Source organism: Centruroides vittatus, unplaced genomic scaffold (genome assembly GCF_030686945.1).
Source record: "Centruroides vittatus isolate TY-2023 unplaced genomic scaffold, ASM3068694v2 contig_18, whole genome shotgun sequence".
NCBI classification, from domain to species: domain Eukaryota; kingdom Metazoa; phylum Arthropoda; class Arachnida; order Scorpiones; family Buthidae; genus Centruroides; species Centruroides vittatus.
This window is the reverse complement of record NW_027121101.1, coordinates 5,996,779-6,012,046: the sequence shown is the minus strand read 5'-3', so window position 1 is coordinate 6,012,046 and position 15,268 is coordinate 5,996,779. Positions and strand designations below refer to the sequence as shown.

Sequence of the window (15,268 nt, the reverse complement as noted above, 5' to 3'; positions counted from 1 at the left end):
TTATGTCAGAAATGTAAAGGCAGGTAGAGGGGACCCAAATAAGCAGATTTTGTATAAGAATGTGGGTGCAGAAATGCATCGTTGAAGTGCTAGCACGTAAGGCAGTATTAACAACAGGTAAGTAAAACGACAAGTAAAGACAAAGGAAAGCAACAATTTATTTATCAAGTAGTTTACAATAGCTGCTCGAAAGAGTGACCACCAACAGTGATACAAGATTCACAGCAGCGGCGCATGGATTGGCATACATTGGTAAAAACGTCAGGCATGTCACGCACATTTCCAGCAGCAACAGGCAATTGGGCAAACAGATCTTCTTCGGATGTTATGGGACTATCATACACCATGCTCTTAATGTGACCCCAAAAGAAGAAATCCAAGCACATCAAATCGCCTGGAAGCATAAAACGATCCACTCGTGCACAACTCTTGATGAAGACACTCAAATGTTTGGCAATCAGGCAGGTTCCTACCCAGAAATTGCTCCATGTACAGTACATCCTTTGAGCAGTCACTCCATTACCTTGCACAACCCCATACACGAAATGCATGTCGTCAAGCTCCGCATTGGTGTAACGATGCATGTTGCTCAAAATCCATGCGGGGAATGATGATTCAAGCCAGCGAAGTGCTTTCATCCGCCGAACTCAACAGCACCCTCTCGCTGCATTTTTACACCCACATTCCTGTACGAAATCTGCTTATTTAGGCCCCCTCTACCTGCCTTTACATTTCTGACATATAATTTTGAAACACCCTGTATATATAATATTGCTTCAGATATAATTATGAATTTGTTTTATTTATAGTCACCTAAATTTGATGGGAGAATACCAAACTGGTTTCATTTTGACTGCTTTTTTATCCGACATCGAATTAAAACAACAGGTGACATAGCTCATTTTCACTCATTAAGATGGGAAGATCAAAAACGGATAGAAGATAAAATGGGTAAAATTTAATTTTGAAAATTTATGATTATTAATTTAATTTATTTGTTTATAAATTTAATTTTAAAACATTTTTACTACAAAAAGCACAAAAACAGTTATGTTAAAATTTTACAGAACGCTTTTCTTGGTTGAAATGATGGTAAATCAAAATAATAATAATACAGTAGAGCGTCGATAAGTGGAACGTCGGTAAGTGGAATTGTCGGTAAGTTGGTAAGTCGGCCGGAAAGTGGAACGATTTTCAGTCGGACTGTGTCGTGCTGAATCGAATGTTTTTGATACTAAATTTACTTCTAAAGTATAATTTTCATGTTTTTTATATTCTTTAATATATTTATTTTGTTTGTACAAAATGCAGAAATAATTTTTAACGATACGATAGCCTCGATGATTATTATAAAAATTTTCGTTCGGCTTAAAATCGACGAAAATTCAACACGAAGCGACATGCAACGGAGAAAAATTCAACAGGAAGCGATACGCAACGGAGAAAAATTTGAACATCGGACAGGTTAATGTATTTTTTCGTACAAAGTCGGAAACTGGAACAAATCATTAACTGGAAGGACCCCAGTCCCCAATTGGTTCCACTTATCGACGCTCTACTGTAATAATAATAGTATTTGACAATTTTATTTTTAACCTAACTAGGAGTTAAAAATAAATCAATGTATTTTCTGCTATACATCACATTTAAAATTACAATGGGTGATTGGTTAACGAATAAATCGGATAACGAACACTTTCGCAAAAGATTTTTATGTTCGAACAATGAACACCTCACAGAAAAAACACAAGAAGAAGTGACCTAAAATAATGAATACCGATTGGTCTTCCCTTGTCTTCAGGCAACAATTTGAAACTTTTTGGAGTGCGGGAGACATCAACATCGACACTCAACCCGGTATATACTGATTGGATAGTTTTTCTCTGAACTTTGAAAGTCTCCCTTGTAATTTCAGTCTTTTATTTTTCTGACAGAAACAATTCTTTTATAGTATTCACAAGACTGTCGGGCAGGCACTTGTTAAGTTTTGAGTGGGTTTTTCTTTTTGAAAAGTAAAAGTATAATAGCAAAGGTAGAGGGTGGGCAGAAGATGTCTGATGTCGCTGGGCAGTATGGCTTGAACAGGTCTACAGTAGGCTGCAGTTCAATCTTATTTAAGAAAGATACAGTACAATCAAGCAGCTAGAGTGTAACAAAAATCACATCTGAGAAATAAAGGACATTGAAGAGCTCATAATGGAACCTGAAACTGATTTGGCGACAGAAGAATGCCAAGAACTCTTGAATGAAGAACACCAAGAAACTTGGCGAGATATGCTTTCTTTTGAAAAAGAGGATTTATGCCGATATCTGCTATTAAGGATCTTTTGAAGAAGTGGGAGCATGTCAATACAACGGTCTTAGAATGGCATTCAAACCAGGTTGAGGTTAATAAGCTTGAGGATCTCTACAATTACAATGCTATTAATTACTTCTGAAAAATCCTGAAGAAGAGAGAAAAGCAATCAACTTTAGACTGATTCTTTAATCCTCACAAATGGAAAAAACATGACTAATAAAATTGCAACATTGCATATATATATATATTTTTATTATTACATATAAATAAACATAGTAAGAAAGTATAACTATTTTTTTAGTTTCTGGGGTCTCCAGAATGAATTAATCATTCCCATAAAAACCCAATGGTAAATCGGTTAACTAACAATTCGGATAGCGAACAAAGTCTTGGAACTGATTGTGTTCATTAACTGATCACCCACTGTATATTACTAGATATATCAAAATACAGTGCACTCTCACTGATCTGTGCTGAACTTAATCCAAATCAAATTATTTTTCCTCTACTAAATATTCAAGCCAAAAATAAAAATAAAATTAGAGACTATTTTTAAGAACATGAATTTGTAAAATTAATATGTACAGTACTACACATTTTATTATAAATTTTTGTATCAAATTTAGTATAAAAGTTTTTAAAATATGTGTTGTTTGTATTTCTAATAGACTTTCTTTTTCTTATATATAACCCCACTAACTTAACCCACACACTAATTAATTTAGATTAGCAAGAGTGTACTCTGTCTTAATGTTTAAAGTTGATTAACTTGTAAATAGCATTTACCGTATATCTTGGCAGATAAGACAACCTTCAGATAAGATGAGGTATAAATTTTCATTGAAGTTTTATAGTTTTAGCATGTATCTGTCCTATAAGACGACCCCCAAACTATCAACAGCCTGTGAATTTAGTTTAGCGATCATTATCTGAATAATAATACTGTGTAGCGTATATGGAATTATGTCTTATTTGTAATTTTTCAAATGAATAAATTTTATTTTCTTGCACTGCCTTGCGATTGTTGAAAACATTCTCACTGATTCAGCATTCAGGTAATGACTTTGACTATTCACAAAAACGTTGTATGGGCTATTCTATTTTGTGCACATACCCTACTCTCTACTAGTAAATAATTATGGTTTGTCCATTTTTTATAATGGTTTTAATTTATATAAATTTCAATCTAATTTTTTTTTTTTTTTTTTTTTTTTTTGTATCTGTCCTATAAGACAACCCCGGATTTTGGGGGCCTTTTTTATGATTTAACTGTCGTCTTATCTGCCGAGATATACGGTAATAATAATAATCGTGGATTATGTATAACAAGGTCTAACTTCTCATGGAAAATTTTTCCTGCACTGTGGTAAGAGCTCAATTATTTCCTTCAGTACTGTCATTGGTTCCATTTCATTAAGATATTCTGTATTGGTCTGATATTTTTCTTTGTCTACCAGTATAATATCTATTCAAGTTAATGATTTGTTAACTTAACTTGGCTAGATCAGTTACAGAATTTCACTTTTTGTTTTGTTAAATTTTAAATGGTAGATGAACAATATCAATAACAAAATCTTTAATTTGCAACTTTGTCTAGATATTTTAATAAATCTGTTTTATCCTTAATATTCAGATAAGCAACTTGTTGGCATATTTCTTCCAGAGTTTTCCTTCAGGTTTTTTTGACATAATTATTATGGTTGTATATGAACAGAGCTAACAGAAGCATTAAGAATGTGTGCAAAAATTACAAAAGTACAAACTTTTACTAGTAACTGATTGTGAGAATCCAGACTTTAAGAAACAACGTAACTAAATAACATAACTCCTTAATAATTACTTTGTCGAATATCTATCAACTTTCACACCTGGGAGTACAGTAGAGAGTCGTTAATCGGAATCAATTGGGGACTGGGGTTGTTCAGATTAGTGATTTGTTCGGATTACCGATTATGTATGAAAAAATATTTTAACCTATCCAATGTTAAAATTTTTCTCCGTTGCATGTCGCTTCGTGTTGAATTTTCATCGATTTTAAGCCTAACGAAAATTTTTATAATAATAATCGAGGTTGTCGTATTGTTAAAAATTATTTCTTCATTTTGTACAAACAAAATAAATATATTGAAGAATATAAAAACATGAAAATTATACTTCAGAAGTAAATCTAGTATCAAAAACGTTTGATTCAGCACGACACAGTCCGACTGAAAATCGTTTTGATTACCGGGGTTCAGATTAACGACTCTCTACTGTATATCTTCCTTTAAGTTCTCAGTGTTGAAAAAGATGCTTTCCTGCGACATTCTGACCTGCTGTCTCAATTTTGTCATTTAAGATGACAACTGGCAGCCAATTGAGTCAGTCATCACCAATTTCTCCATGAGACAAGAAGTCATTTCCAGTCCCTCAATAGTTAAAGTTGTAGCCCGTTCCTCCAACCGTTTAGTCATGTCAATGCCCGATCCTACTCAAACGAATATTTCACCTACTTTGCCCACAGATACTTCATCACTTATAATTGTGCCTTCAAAGACGAACTATCTGTGATTCAGAACTTTCCTAAATGATCTTGAACAAGACACTCTCCCCCTAGACAAAGGAGCATCACCTTTTGGACACCATCAACCCCAAACCTCAAGTATTTATCAATTTGTGGTCAATTGTAAGCTCTCTCTCTCTCTCTCTCGACCACCTACGGTGTATAGGTCAGTTATTTCAACATATTATGATGTATATATCATCTTTTTCAATTAAACTGTTATTTGTTTGCTAAACCTAGTATCTGAGTGCATTACTTCCATTGTCCTGTCTCATAGTTCTCCATCCAGAACCCGATTGCTTATGCACGTGGTCACTCACCTGACCTAATTAGTAACAAAAACCAATTCGCCATTGCTGCTTCTGTGTCGAATGGGATAGTTGTGTCATCTTGACATGGCATCAAAGAGGTGCCGACCCTGCAGTCACATGATTATAGAGGCCATATATTAGGGACATCACCAACAAATATAAATTACTCTGTGTATACTTCATACTTTGTTGGTTTCTGGAATGTTCTGTATACAGGATCTATATGTGTATTTATGTAATCATTTTGCAATATTAAATCACTCTAGAATGTGCTATTGTTTACTGTTAATAATTATAACTCGTTTGGTCTATAATAATTTCATTGCATTTACTCATGATTTACTGATATATTAAAATGACTTCTTAGAGTGCAATTTTTAATTAAAATTAATAAAAATAAGTCTTTAAATTATCATTACCTTAAATAATTCAATTACTCTGATGCTAACTTTTATACTTATTTCTTTTTACAACTCTTCCATAAGATTCATTTTTGAACTTTAATAACATTAATGATATGACTCTGAAATGGTATTTGTCAAAGGATTTAATTGAAAATTAATTTGAGATATTGTTCAAATTGTTATAGTATTTATGAAAACAAAAAGGAAAATGAATTGTCAATAAAAAAAACTTAACAAACTTGGTTACAATCTTTTAATAGCTGAATTTTTACAATATCTAAGCCAGTGCCACTGAAAAAGTAATAGTTAAACTTGATAATAATAATAGATTACTGGGGAGGAGAAACATAGAATGTGTTTTAATTTTAAAAAATGATTCAACTATTTATTTAATCATTGGACATGTCATTGTACTAATTCTGTTTATCAAATTGTCATAAATGTTTTTAATATACAGAGTATTCAGAAAGGCTGCAGTACAATAATAGAATTTACACCACACACACTGTTTCACCTGGATCTCCATGCCAGAAAACTATGAGTGCTGAAATTGCCTGCAGTCGGTACCATGAGTAATCACTATGGTTATATCTTAATTAATTAATAGCACTGAAAATGAAGATCAGACAAAGATCCAGATAGAGTAACTGGCAATGCTTGTCCACAGTAAGCATAAAAGTTGAAGATTTGAGTCCTCTTCCAGGCAAATTATTTTCTTCCAGAATATTCTAAATTGAAATTTAAAATAAATTTATTTATAATTATTAATGGTGGCTTAACCACCTACCTTTAGCAAAATTGCTTTGTATCTGATTATTAATTAGCCTTAATATATCTTGATAAATAATCCAGCAGAACAGATCTTATTCACTGTAGAGATCTAACGTATGCTAAAATTGACAATCTTCTAAATTTCTGAGGATCATTGTATAGAAAAGAAGGAATTAGAAATTTATTACTTCAAAGATGTAAGTTTAAGTAGAAGTATCTAATAAGTAATGAATGCACTAAATAAATCTTTCAAAGTATCTAATGGCATTAATTAAAGCAATGATGTTTCATACTTCAAATTTAATACATTTTTTTCATTAGAAATAATGGGGAGTGAATTAATCCATTTCCAAACATATTATTGCTAATTTGAGATTGTATTCTTTGTTCTGAAGCTTATTTTATGCTTCAAATGCATTTTTCACTGTGTGCACAGTTTTTGAACTTTGAAGCATTGTTCAAACTTTGGAGCATTATGAGATACCACTGTACATGAATTGACATGAAAAGCAACTAAATGCAGCCATATGTATATTTGTCTCTGGTGGTTTCTGGAAAATTACAATGAAGATGAATGTGTGTGGCATGTAAAGACTATTTCATAATTTTAAAGATGCTGTGGTAAGTTTATGCAAAAGAAAAGATGTTGATTGAGGTTGTAATTGCAATTTAAAATTAACAGATAACAAACAGTAGCTCATAACTTGCACTCAATTTCAACTTTGACTTTGAAACATAGATAGCTGTGGGTCATTTGCAGGAAATTACAGTAATTATTTTTAGAATTTGATAGAAGTGATCATTTATTTGGTTTTCAATATATAAGAATAAAATATGTTTCTATAACTAAATTACTTACATTTTCTTTCTTATTACATTAAGAAATTATATATTTTTTTTATATTAGTTGGAACAGACAGTGTTGTTGAGAGTAAAACTAAAAATAAAAGGACAAAGAAGTCTGCAAAACAAGAGGATTTTTCAACTGAATATGCAAAATCTAACAGAAGCACATGTCGAGGCTGTGAACAGAAAATCGACAAAGTAAAAATTCTTTTTGAAATTAATAAAAATAATGAATATTTAATTGTGCAGATAATTCATTATGTAATTGATTTTAATTTAAATAACCCTTTGATTGTATTACATTAAAATGCAGAAATATTTGTTATTGAATAGGATGATGTGAGAATTTCAAAAACTGATTGGGATAGTATCACAGCTTACGGACCAACTAAATTATGGTATCATGTTAACTGTTTTGTGAAAAATAGAGAAACCTTGGAGTTTTACGATGAGGCTGAAAAGTGAGTGTTGTAAAATTATGTTTTCTGTTTACATATCTTAAATATAAAAACATATTGAACAGGATCAGGTTTTTTTTTTTCCATATTATGAAATTAAATTTTCCATTAAATATATTCCTAAAAGTTTCTGACTATACTATTAATTGAGGTAGTATTTCTATGCCAAATTCATTTATTTCTAGCTTTTATAGCTTCTACTGTGTGTGTGTGTATGTGTGTATGTATATATATATACATACACATGCAGTGGTGTCAGTCCTGATGTAGGCATCAGGACTGACACCACTGCATCTTTATATATATATTATATATTTTATATATATATATATATGTATATATATAAAATATATAATATATATATAAAGATGCAGTGGTGTCAGTCCTGATGCCTACATCATGACTGACACCACTGCATCTTTAGGGTAGATACAGAAACCTAAGTTTTGTTTATGCGAGCAGTCGTGTACGTAGGCAGTCAGATTCAGGATGGAGGAGGTCCATGAGACTGCATGACCGAAAGAAGTTCACTCAACTTCAGATTTAACTAAACAAATACTTGTTCATTTGTATAGACTTATACACACATATACATACATATATGTATGTATATATGGGAGGGTAACAAGAATTTACAATATTGAGACTTTAGGATTATCATAGTGGGTCCCTACCAAGCGAGAGTTCACATTTGGCCACATACTGATAAATACTTGGAGTCGTAGAGTTTCCGAGGAGGTTGATCCCTTGCTTGTCAAGGAGAGTGGATGACATCTTCAATGTCTGGTGAATAGGTAGACTGACTCAGAATAGGTAGTTGATTCAGAGGTCCTCTGATTTATAGGATGTCAAGTAGCTGGACGTCAGGTAGATTGAGGTGGATCAATGTTCCCTCTAATTTTTTTTGTAGATGAGCAGAACATATACTTCTCTGAGCAAAAAAAATTTTTGCTGAGCAGATTCTGAGCAAAAAATTTTTATGAGCATGCATATATATATATATAATCTTATTTTTTCCTATAAAAATTAAAATAATTACTTATAAAGTAGAGATTAAAATTCCTTTTAAAACATACTTCCATATAAAATATTATATTTTGTCAATGATTTAATGTATTTAATTGAAATATACTTAGCAATAATCATGTTGCAGACAGAGTGAGAAATAAGTAAACAATTCAAATCAGTGTGCATGCTCGTCTGCATGGCACACAAATTCTCGTGCGCGGCAACAATTTGAGCAGTGTGCAGCCGCGCAGCTTACAGGGAACATTGACGTGGATCCCTCCGGGGTAGGTTGAGTGATAATTTTAGGCAGTCAGAGGACTGGTCAAAGGTGATCAGCAGGATAGATAGTGTATCTGAATTCCTTGGAGTGTAAAGGTGAGTAACAAACTCTAGATGACAAACTCCTCTGTCATCGTCAATTTTCTCCTTTTATTTGGGGATCCGTCCCATTTAGTTCTTGTGCCCATCTTTGGTAATGTTAAATTTGATGTCCAATGGATGATCTTTTGTTGTTAGGTTCCTGGTGAACTCATTTGATGTGTCATCTTGGAAAGGAAGTGATTCCAGGGGAAAGATACTATCATACATCAACAAAAAAAAATGTTAAAGGAATAATTAATTTTTGGGGGGGGAAATTTAACAAATTTTAATGTTATTCACTTGTTTTTCTTGAAAAATTTTTGAATAAAATTTTTTTGTCAAGTCTGGCCCCTCACAATTGGTAAAGTTTCTGACTGACCTAACTCTAACTCCATTCTCGAGATTAAGGATGGATGGACGACTGTGGGAATCTATGGGTCTACAATTTTTTTAAATTGCAGCCCAAAAAGATGTTCTTCGCAAGAACTTGTGCCAGGTATTCAAATTTAATCCTTATGAGCTAACATGACAATGAGTAAGACAATTTGACTACTAAAAAGTAGTGTTTGCTGTTGTGAATTCTAATCACTCTACAATTATACATAGAACAAATTAATCTGTGATCATACTTCTTGAGAAATTTTAATGCTCTAATTAATCATTTACTTCATTCTCTGTAATTAGCAACATATTGTAATCTACTTGTTTTTGAATACTTTTTATTTAATCATTGGACATGTCATTGTACTAATTCTGTTTAATGTTATTCACTTGTTTTTAATGTTATTAAATTTAATGTATTTAATATATTATTATAAAAGACAGTACTAGTTAGTTACTAACTATTCCATATAAGGCAAATTGTAACACTGTGTTGTTTTATTCTCACTGTTTTTACAAATTACATTTATTGCTTTGTCATTTGGTTTGAGGAAACTCTAATGATTCTTGAAAGTTCTTTGATTCTTAAAAGTATTTGATTCTACCCCTGGTTAATTCCAACAAAGACTAATATTAACGAAAATATTTTGTCTGTATGTCCTCTTCATTTCTGTGACAAGGCTTGTAATTTTTCTCAGAGTACATTTGTCACACTCTATTAACATTATATCTGGAGGCAATTTTACTTATTTGTCTTTGAATGGACTTTTAATTTTCTGCTTATCCAGGTTATGTTATGCTCTTCATACTCAAAAATCTCTTCCATTTCCATGTTGGACAGGTTTCTGGCTTACAGCAAAATTTAACATAGAAATTTGATCTGTTCTGAAGAATTCTTCCACTTAGGCAGCTTTCTTTTTTGTTTGGGTTCCATTTTGGATAGGTTTTACTGTATTTAGTTTTATCTTGAGAAAGTGCACAAACTTTTCTGGTTACCTGATAGTTGAATTTTAAAAATAATCTTTAGAGGATAATAAAAAAAAAACAAGCTGAAGCAAATCAAAGTTGAAAATTACAGAAAATATTACTTACTTTACAAAAAATAAAACATGCCAGTTTCAGAAACTTATATTGTGACTTAGAGTTTTAAAAATGGTATAAAACAATGTAATCACAATTATGAGTATCATTATCTATTTATAATAATTAATAATTTAAAATTTGCATTCATATTAAATGTTAAATTCTGTATACTTTATATTAGATTATTGTATAGTGAATGAAAGTGTAGGATTGTTTTTTTTTTATTTCAGCTTACCAGGCTTTTTTACTTTAGGAGCTCATGATCAAAAAGAGTTGAAGAAAAAATTAAAGGCAATGAACAAGTAATTATTTTATGTTGGAATTTTTATTTATTTTCTTGTTAAATTTTATATTTTTATGTAAATTTTTATTATTAACAATTTTCATCCTTATTTTAGAAAACTCAAATCTCAAAATAAAACAGAAACTGTTCCTACTAAAAAGCAAAAGCTAGAAGACAAGAAAGAGGAAACTAAATTAAAAGTAAAAATAACTTTTCTTAGATAGTTTTAAGTTCAAGAATACATTGGAAACTTTTAAAAATATCTTTCAGAAGTTAGCTATGAAGTTTTTATTTTATCTTATCTTAATGATTTTTGTTTTATGATAAAATAAAAACATACAATACTAGTTGTGCCTGTGCAGATAAGTTGCACATATCTGGGGGGAAAAAACAGTTTAATGTACAGTGATGCTAAATCATTTCAAGAACTGAGTTTTATATATTTAACTTTAACACATTAAATTTTTTTTGTTATGGCTATAAACTATAAAAAACACTGCCTGTATTGCCATTAAAAGTAAAACATAAAAAGTAAAAATTATAATAATATATTCTAAGAATATATTATTATAAAAAGACAGTAATTGAAGTTAATAGTGTTGTCTCCATCAAAAAGCAAGAGAAGTGAATGTTATTGTTGATGAGACTATGTCTCATCCCTAAAATTACGCTGCTGTCAACGACTGCACATGAAGGAGTACATGTCAGGAGTTGAAATTTGACACAGAGTATTTGGTGCCCAAATCATGTGCACATAAAGTAAACCAGACTTGTAGGTACTCAGGGCACCGAGAACTGGGTCAAAAGAAAATACAAAATGCTGAGACTGTTCCTACAAACAAGTGCAAGTGCGAGATTTGCGCATACATTGCTCGCACTCTCCAAGACATAGTCTCGTTCCAGAAATGGCTTTGCCATTTTACTTGTTTTTTTTTGTAAAATGTTGTTTTTTTCTTAATGAATTAATAAAGGCCAGAATTCTAAATCATGTTTGTGGAAATGTGTAAAGTGTAAAGATCTGTGCAGTACTTTATTACTGCATCAAGGAGTGTATCCAGTATGCATATTAAATAAATAAAAAAAACATTAATTTATTAGATCCAAGGAGTGTCACAGACATTATTATATTTATATATATATGATTATTCACAGTTTATTTTTTTTATGCCAGCTGTATTTAAAATATATTTGCTATTCTTAACTTCAGATTTATTATTAATTAAAACTTTTGATAAGCAATTTTCTTTAGATGTGTTTTAGTTATAAGCTTTCTTTTTTCTTGATCAGTATTCTATATAATAATACATTCATAGAGTCCATTTAAAAAATAAAGTCATGGTGGCTTTAGGCCATCTCAAAAGAAATAACACATGTTAGCTAGATATATCCATAATTATTGTGAATGACAATTTCATTGTGAAAGATTACAGGAAACTAACAGCAGTAATGTCTTATATTCATTTCAGTTTGAGAGATCTGGCCAAATATAAAATTGTATGAATTAGATTTCTCATATGAAGGGCCATTTTGTAGTGATTTCTAGAAGATTATTATGAATAAATTAATCATATTAGAAATGTGGCTCTGGCCTTCCCATCCAGATTGATCTAATTTTATATTTGAGTCTAACTACTTGTAGAGGTGTATGCAATGTATTATAGAAGAGTAAAGAAATCATAACACCAGATAAAACTCCAGGCACAAAATAATACAGCAAGATAACAGAGTGAATGGTGTGAAATTATCGGGGCTGCACTTTAAAGAGATGAATGCCAAAATGGTTACAATTAGATCCCTGATTAGATTTAATAGTATGTTAGTTTTTAGTATATTTTTATTAAACAGTGATTTTTCTATTTTTGTTTAGCTTATTATTGGATTTTAAAAAAGTACAGTTAATACTGTAACAAAATGCATCTACTCTTTCTGATTCTAGAATTGAATTGTGAATTATATAAATAAATGCACTGACAATAAAATATGTGACTTTTAATATTAATAACTTAATAATAGAGTTAACTAGATTTATTTATAACAATAAACCAACCAAAGCCAAATTTTCGGGCTGGAATCGGCTGTATTAATAGTAATATTATATTATTAATATAGCCGATTCCAGCCTGAAAAATTCGGCTTTGGTTGGTTTATTGCTTTAATATATTGGGTTGGCTGTTGACGTTTGTTTATGTTTATTTATAACACAAATCTGTATGAATTCTGGTAAAATTTATTAGTTTGTCATTAGTCTTTTATAACGGATAAAGTTTTAATCAAGAAATAAGTTTTATTTTATATATTTATGTAAAATTATTTTGATTTCAAATATTATTAAGAAGTTATGAAGTATTCTGGAGTTAGTGCCAATTTTTTTTAAATAATTTACTTTTAATGTTGATAATTTTACATTATCAATGATATCAATAATTAATGTATTTCTATTATTTAATTTTACAAAATGAGTGATAAATAAATTTGAAACTCAATCTTATTTATAATAAATGTGCATATTTTTTGTTTCAATGTTTAATTTCCATTTGTTATTCATAATATGAAATATAAATTAAATTCAAATTTATTTTTTATTTCTAGAAACAAAGTGATACCATTTTTCATTATCGTGATCTTTTACAAAAGAATCTATCTAAAGTAGAACTTCAAGAACTTTTAGAATTTAATGATCAACAAATTCCAAAAGGTGAAAGCAATGTAAGTAGTAATTTTCAGTTTTTATGTTTGTTTATATTTTATTTTTAAGTACAGTAAACCACAAAAACCAAACCCAATATATGTTAATAATCAAATGATACAGCCAGAATCTTATCAAACTATAATATGGCTAATATTAACACGAGGACAGCCTAACTCTAGTCCAAATTACTTAGTATGTTAATAGTTAATTAACCATATTATAGCCCGATAATCTGGCTGTATCATTTGTACAGTAAAAGTTGTGAAAGCCTGAAAATTTCAGTTATTTTTGCAATACTGCCAAATTTTACTTTTCTAATATTCTGTCTAAGGTAGAACCTTTTGAGATATGAAAAGAAAGCTACTTTCACTTTACCTCTGTTAGTAATTTGCATTAATTATAATCTGTCAAAGATGGAAATTTAAACAATTATTGAATCAAAAAGTTTGACACAAATATTAAAAATGTAATTAAATCTATCAATATTTATTTTGCTTATAAGATTGATTTTAGAAAATAATTTAGTGAAATATTATAATTGATATTACTGAGTTTGCAAATTATTTCAAAGACATAAAATTATGATTTAGGTCTAATGATTTAGGTCTAATGCCAGTACACAAATTACAGTTAATATGAATTTAACAGTAATTAGTCTTTCAATGAACAAGAGCTTAGTATCAAACAAGAAAATGAAATGTGTTAGAGGACCTCTGAATGAAGTTGAAAAAATGTTTGTCTTTGAAAACTCAATGTACTGGAAGTTGTGTAGTAAGTGTAAATTAGTTAGTGTTAAAAACGAGTAAAGTTTAATAAGTAATCTTAAATATGAACATTAAATCTTGCATCATATTTAGATTTGATTCTGATTTGATCTGATCTTTTGGTTCTTACATGTGCCAGTGAAAAATTTGTGCTATATTTTTCAAATTGAGATAGAACCACATTGCTAGGATGAACATCATTATGTGAGATTTTTCTCCTATTGATTGCAGTTTGATAGAAAATTTTTTAGTATGAAAAAGGAGAAACTTTCTCTATTAATTTTGTGTTTGGTTAAGACAGAAACTTCAGAAAATATTTGTTTTCTATTTTCTTTCACATTTACATTATACTAGCTTGTTACACTCAGCTTTGCCTGGGTTTATAAAGTTCCCATCAAGTAATTGTTACTCCCAGCCTTATTAATTGTAAATTTCAAAAATGTATGCAGTAAAACCTGAATCTTCTTGTTAAACCTGACAACAGACCTATGAAAAGGGATTAAAAATGTTCGTTTAAATAAATTAAAAGCATTTAAGGTATTGTTCAAGCTAAATTAGTTTCAGCCTATGTAGAAGTGTTTTTTAGTGATATAACAATTTTCTCATTATAACTATGAGTTTTTGTTATGATATACAGATGATACTGTAATGCATTAAATTTTTGTATGATTCCAAGTAAAAATAATTTTGTGTTAAGTTTACTGCCATTTGAGTTTTAAAAATTGATTTTTCAAAATGAGTCAGTCTAAGCATTTGTTGGATTCTTTTTTCCTCAAAAAACGTTTACACAATTGTACAGTTAAAAAAACCTGACTCAAGTGAATGAATTCAAAACTTGGTTAACTCATGATGATGATATTTGTTTACCTCATTGCATCATTTGCCAAACCTTATTTAGTGTTAAATACAATGAAATAAACATTTGAGAGGCATGCCAATTGCAAGAAAATGAAAAAAGAAATGCATCTTCTCATATACCTTTTCTTCTCCTAATCATCACAATGGCCAATGAAGCAGTTTCCAAGGTTGGTGACCCTAGATGACATGATGGGACAGTTCTTTAAGTGAA

General features: G+C 30.2%; 1 protein-coding gene across 1 annotated transcript in view; it reads left to right on the top strand.

Moving 5' to 3' along the window:
- The window catches only part of Parp1 (Poly-(ADP-ribose) polymerase), an 82,425-nt gene that overhangs the window by 15,421 nt on the left and 51,736 nt on the right, over positions 1 to 15,268 (top strand). Inside the window, exons 2-7 of the mRNA XM_067263844.1 lie at positions 810 to 951; positions 7,235 to 7,371; positions 7,507 to 7,634; positions 10,694 to 10,765; positions 10,862 to 10,946; positions 13,336 to 13,452. Of these exons, the coding sequence (XP_067119945.1) occupies positions 810 to 951; positions 7,235 to 7,371; positions 7,507 to 7,634; positions 10,694 to 10,765; positions 10,862 to 10,946; positions 13,336 to 13,452 (681 nt within the window). The remainder of the gene's footprint in view (positions 1 to 809; positions 952 to 7,234; positions 7,372 to 7,506; positions 7,635 to 10,693; positions 10,766 to 10,861; positions 10,947 to 13,335; positions 13,453 to 15,268) is intronic.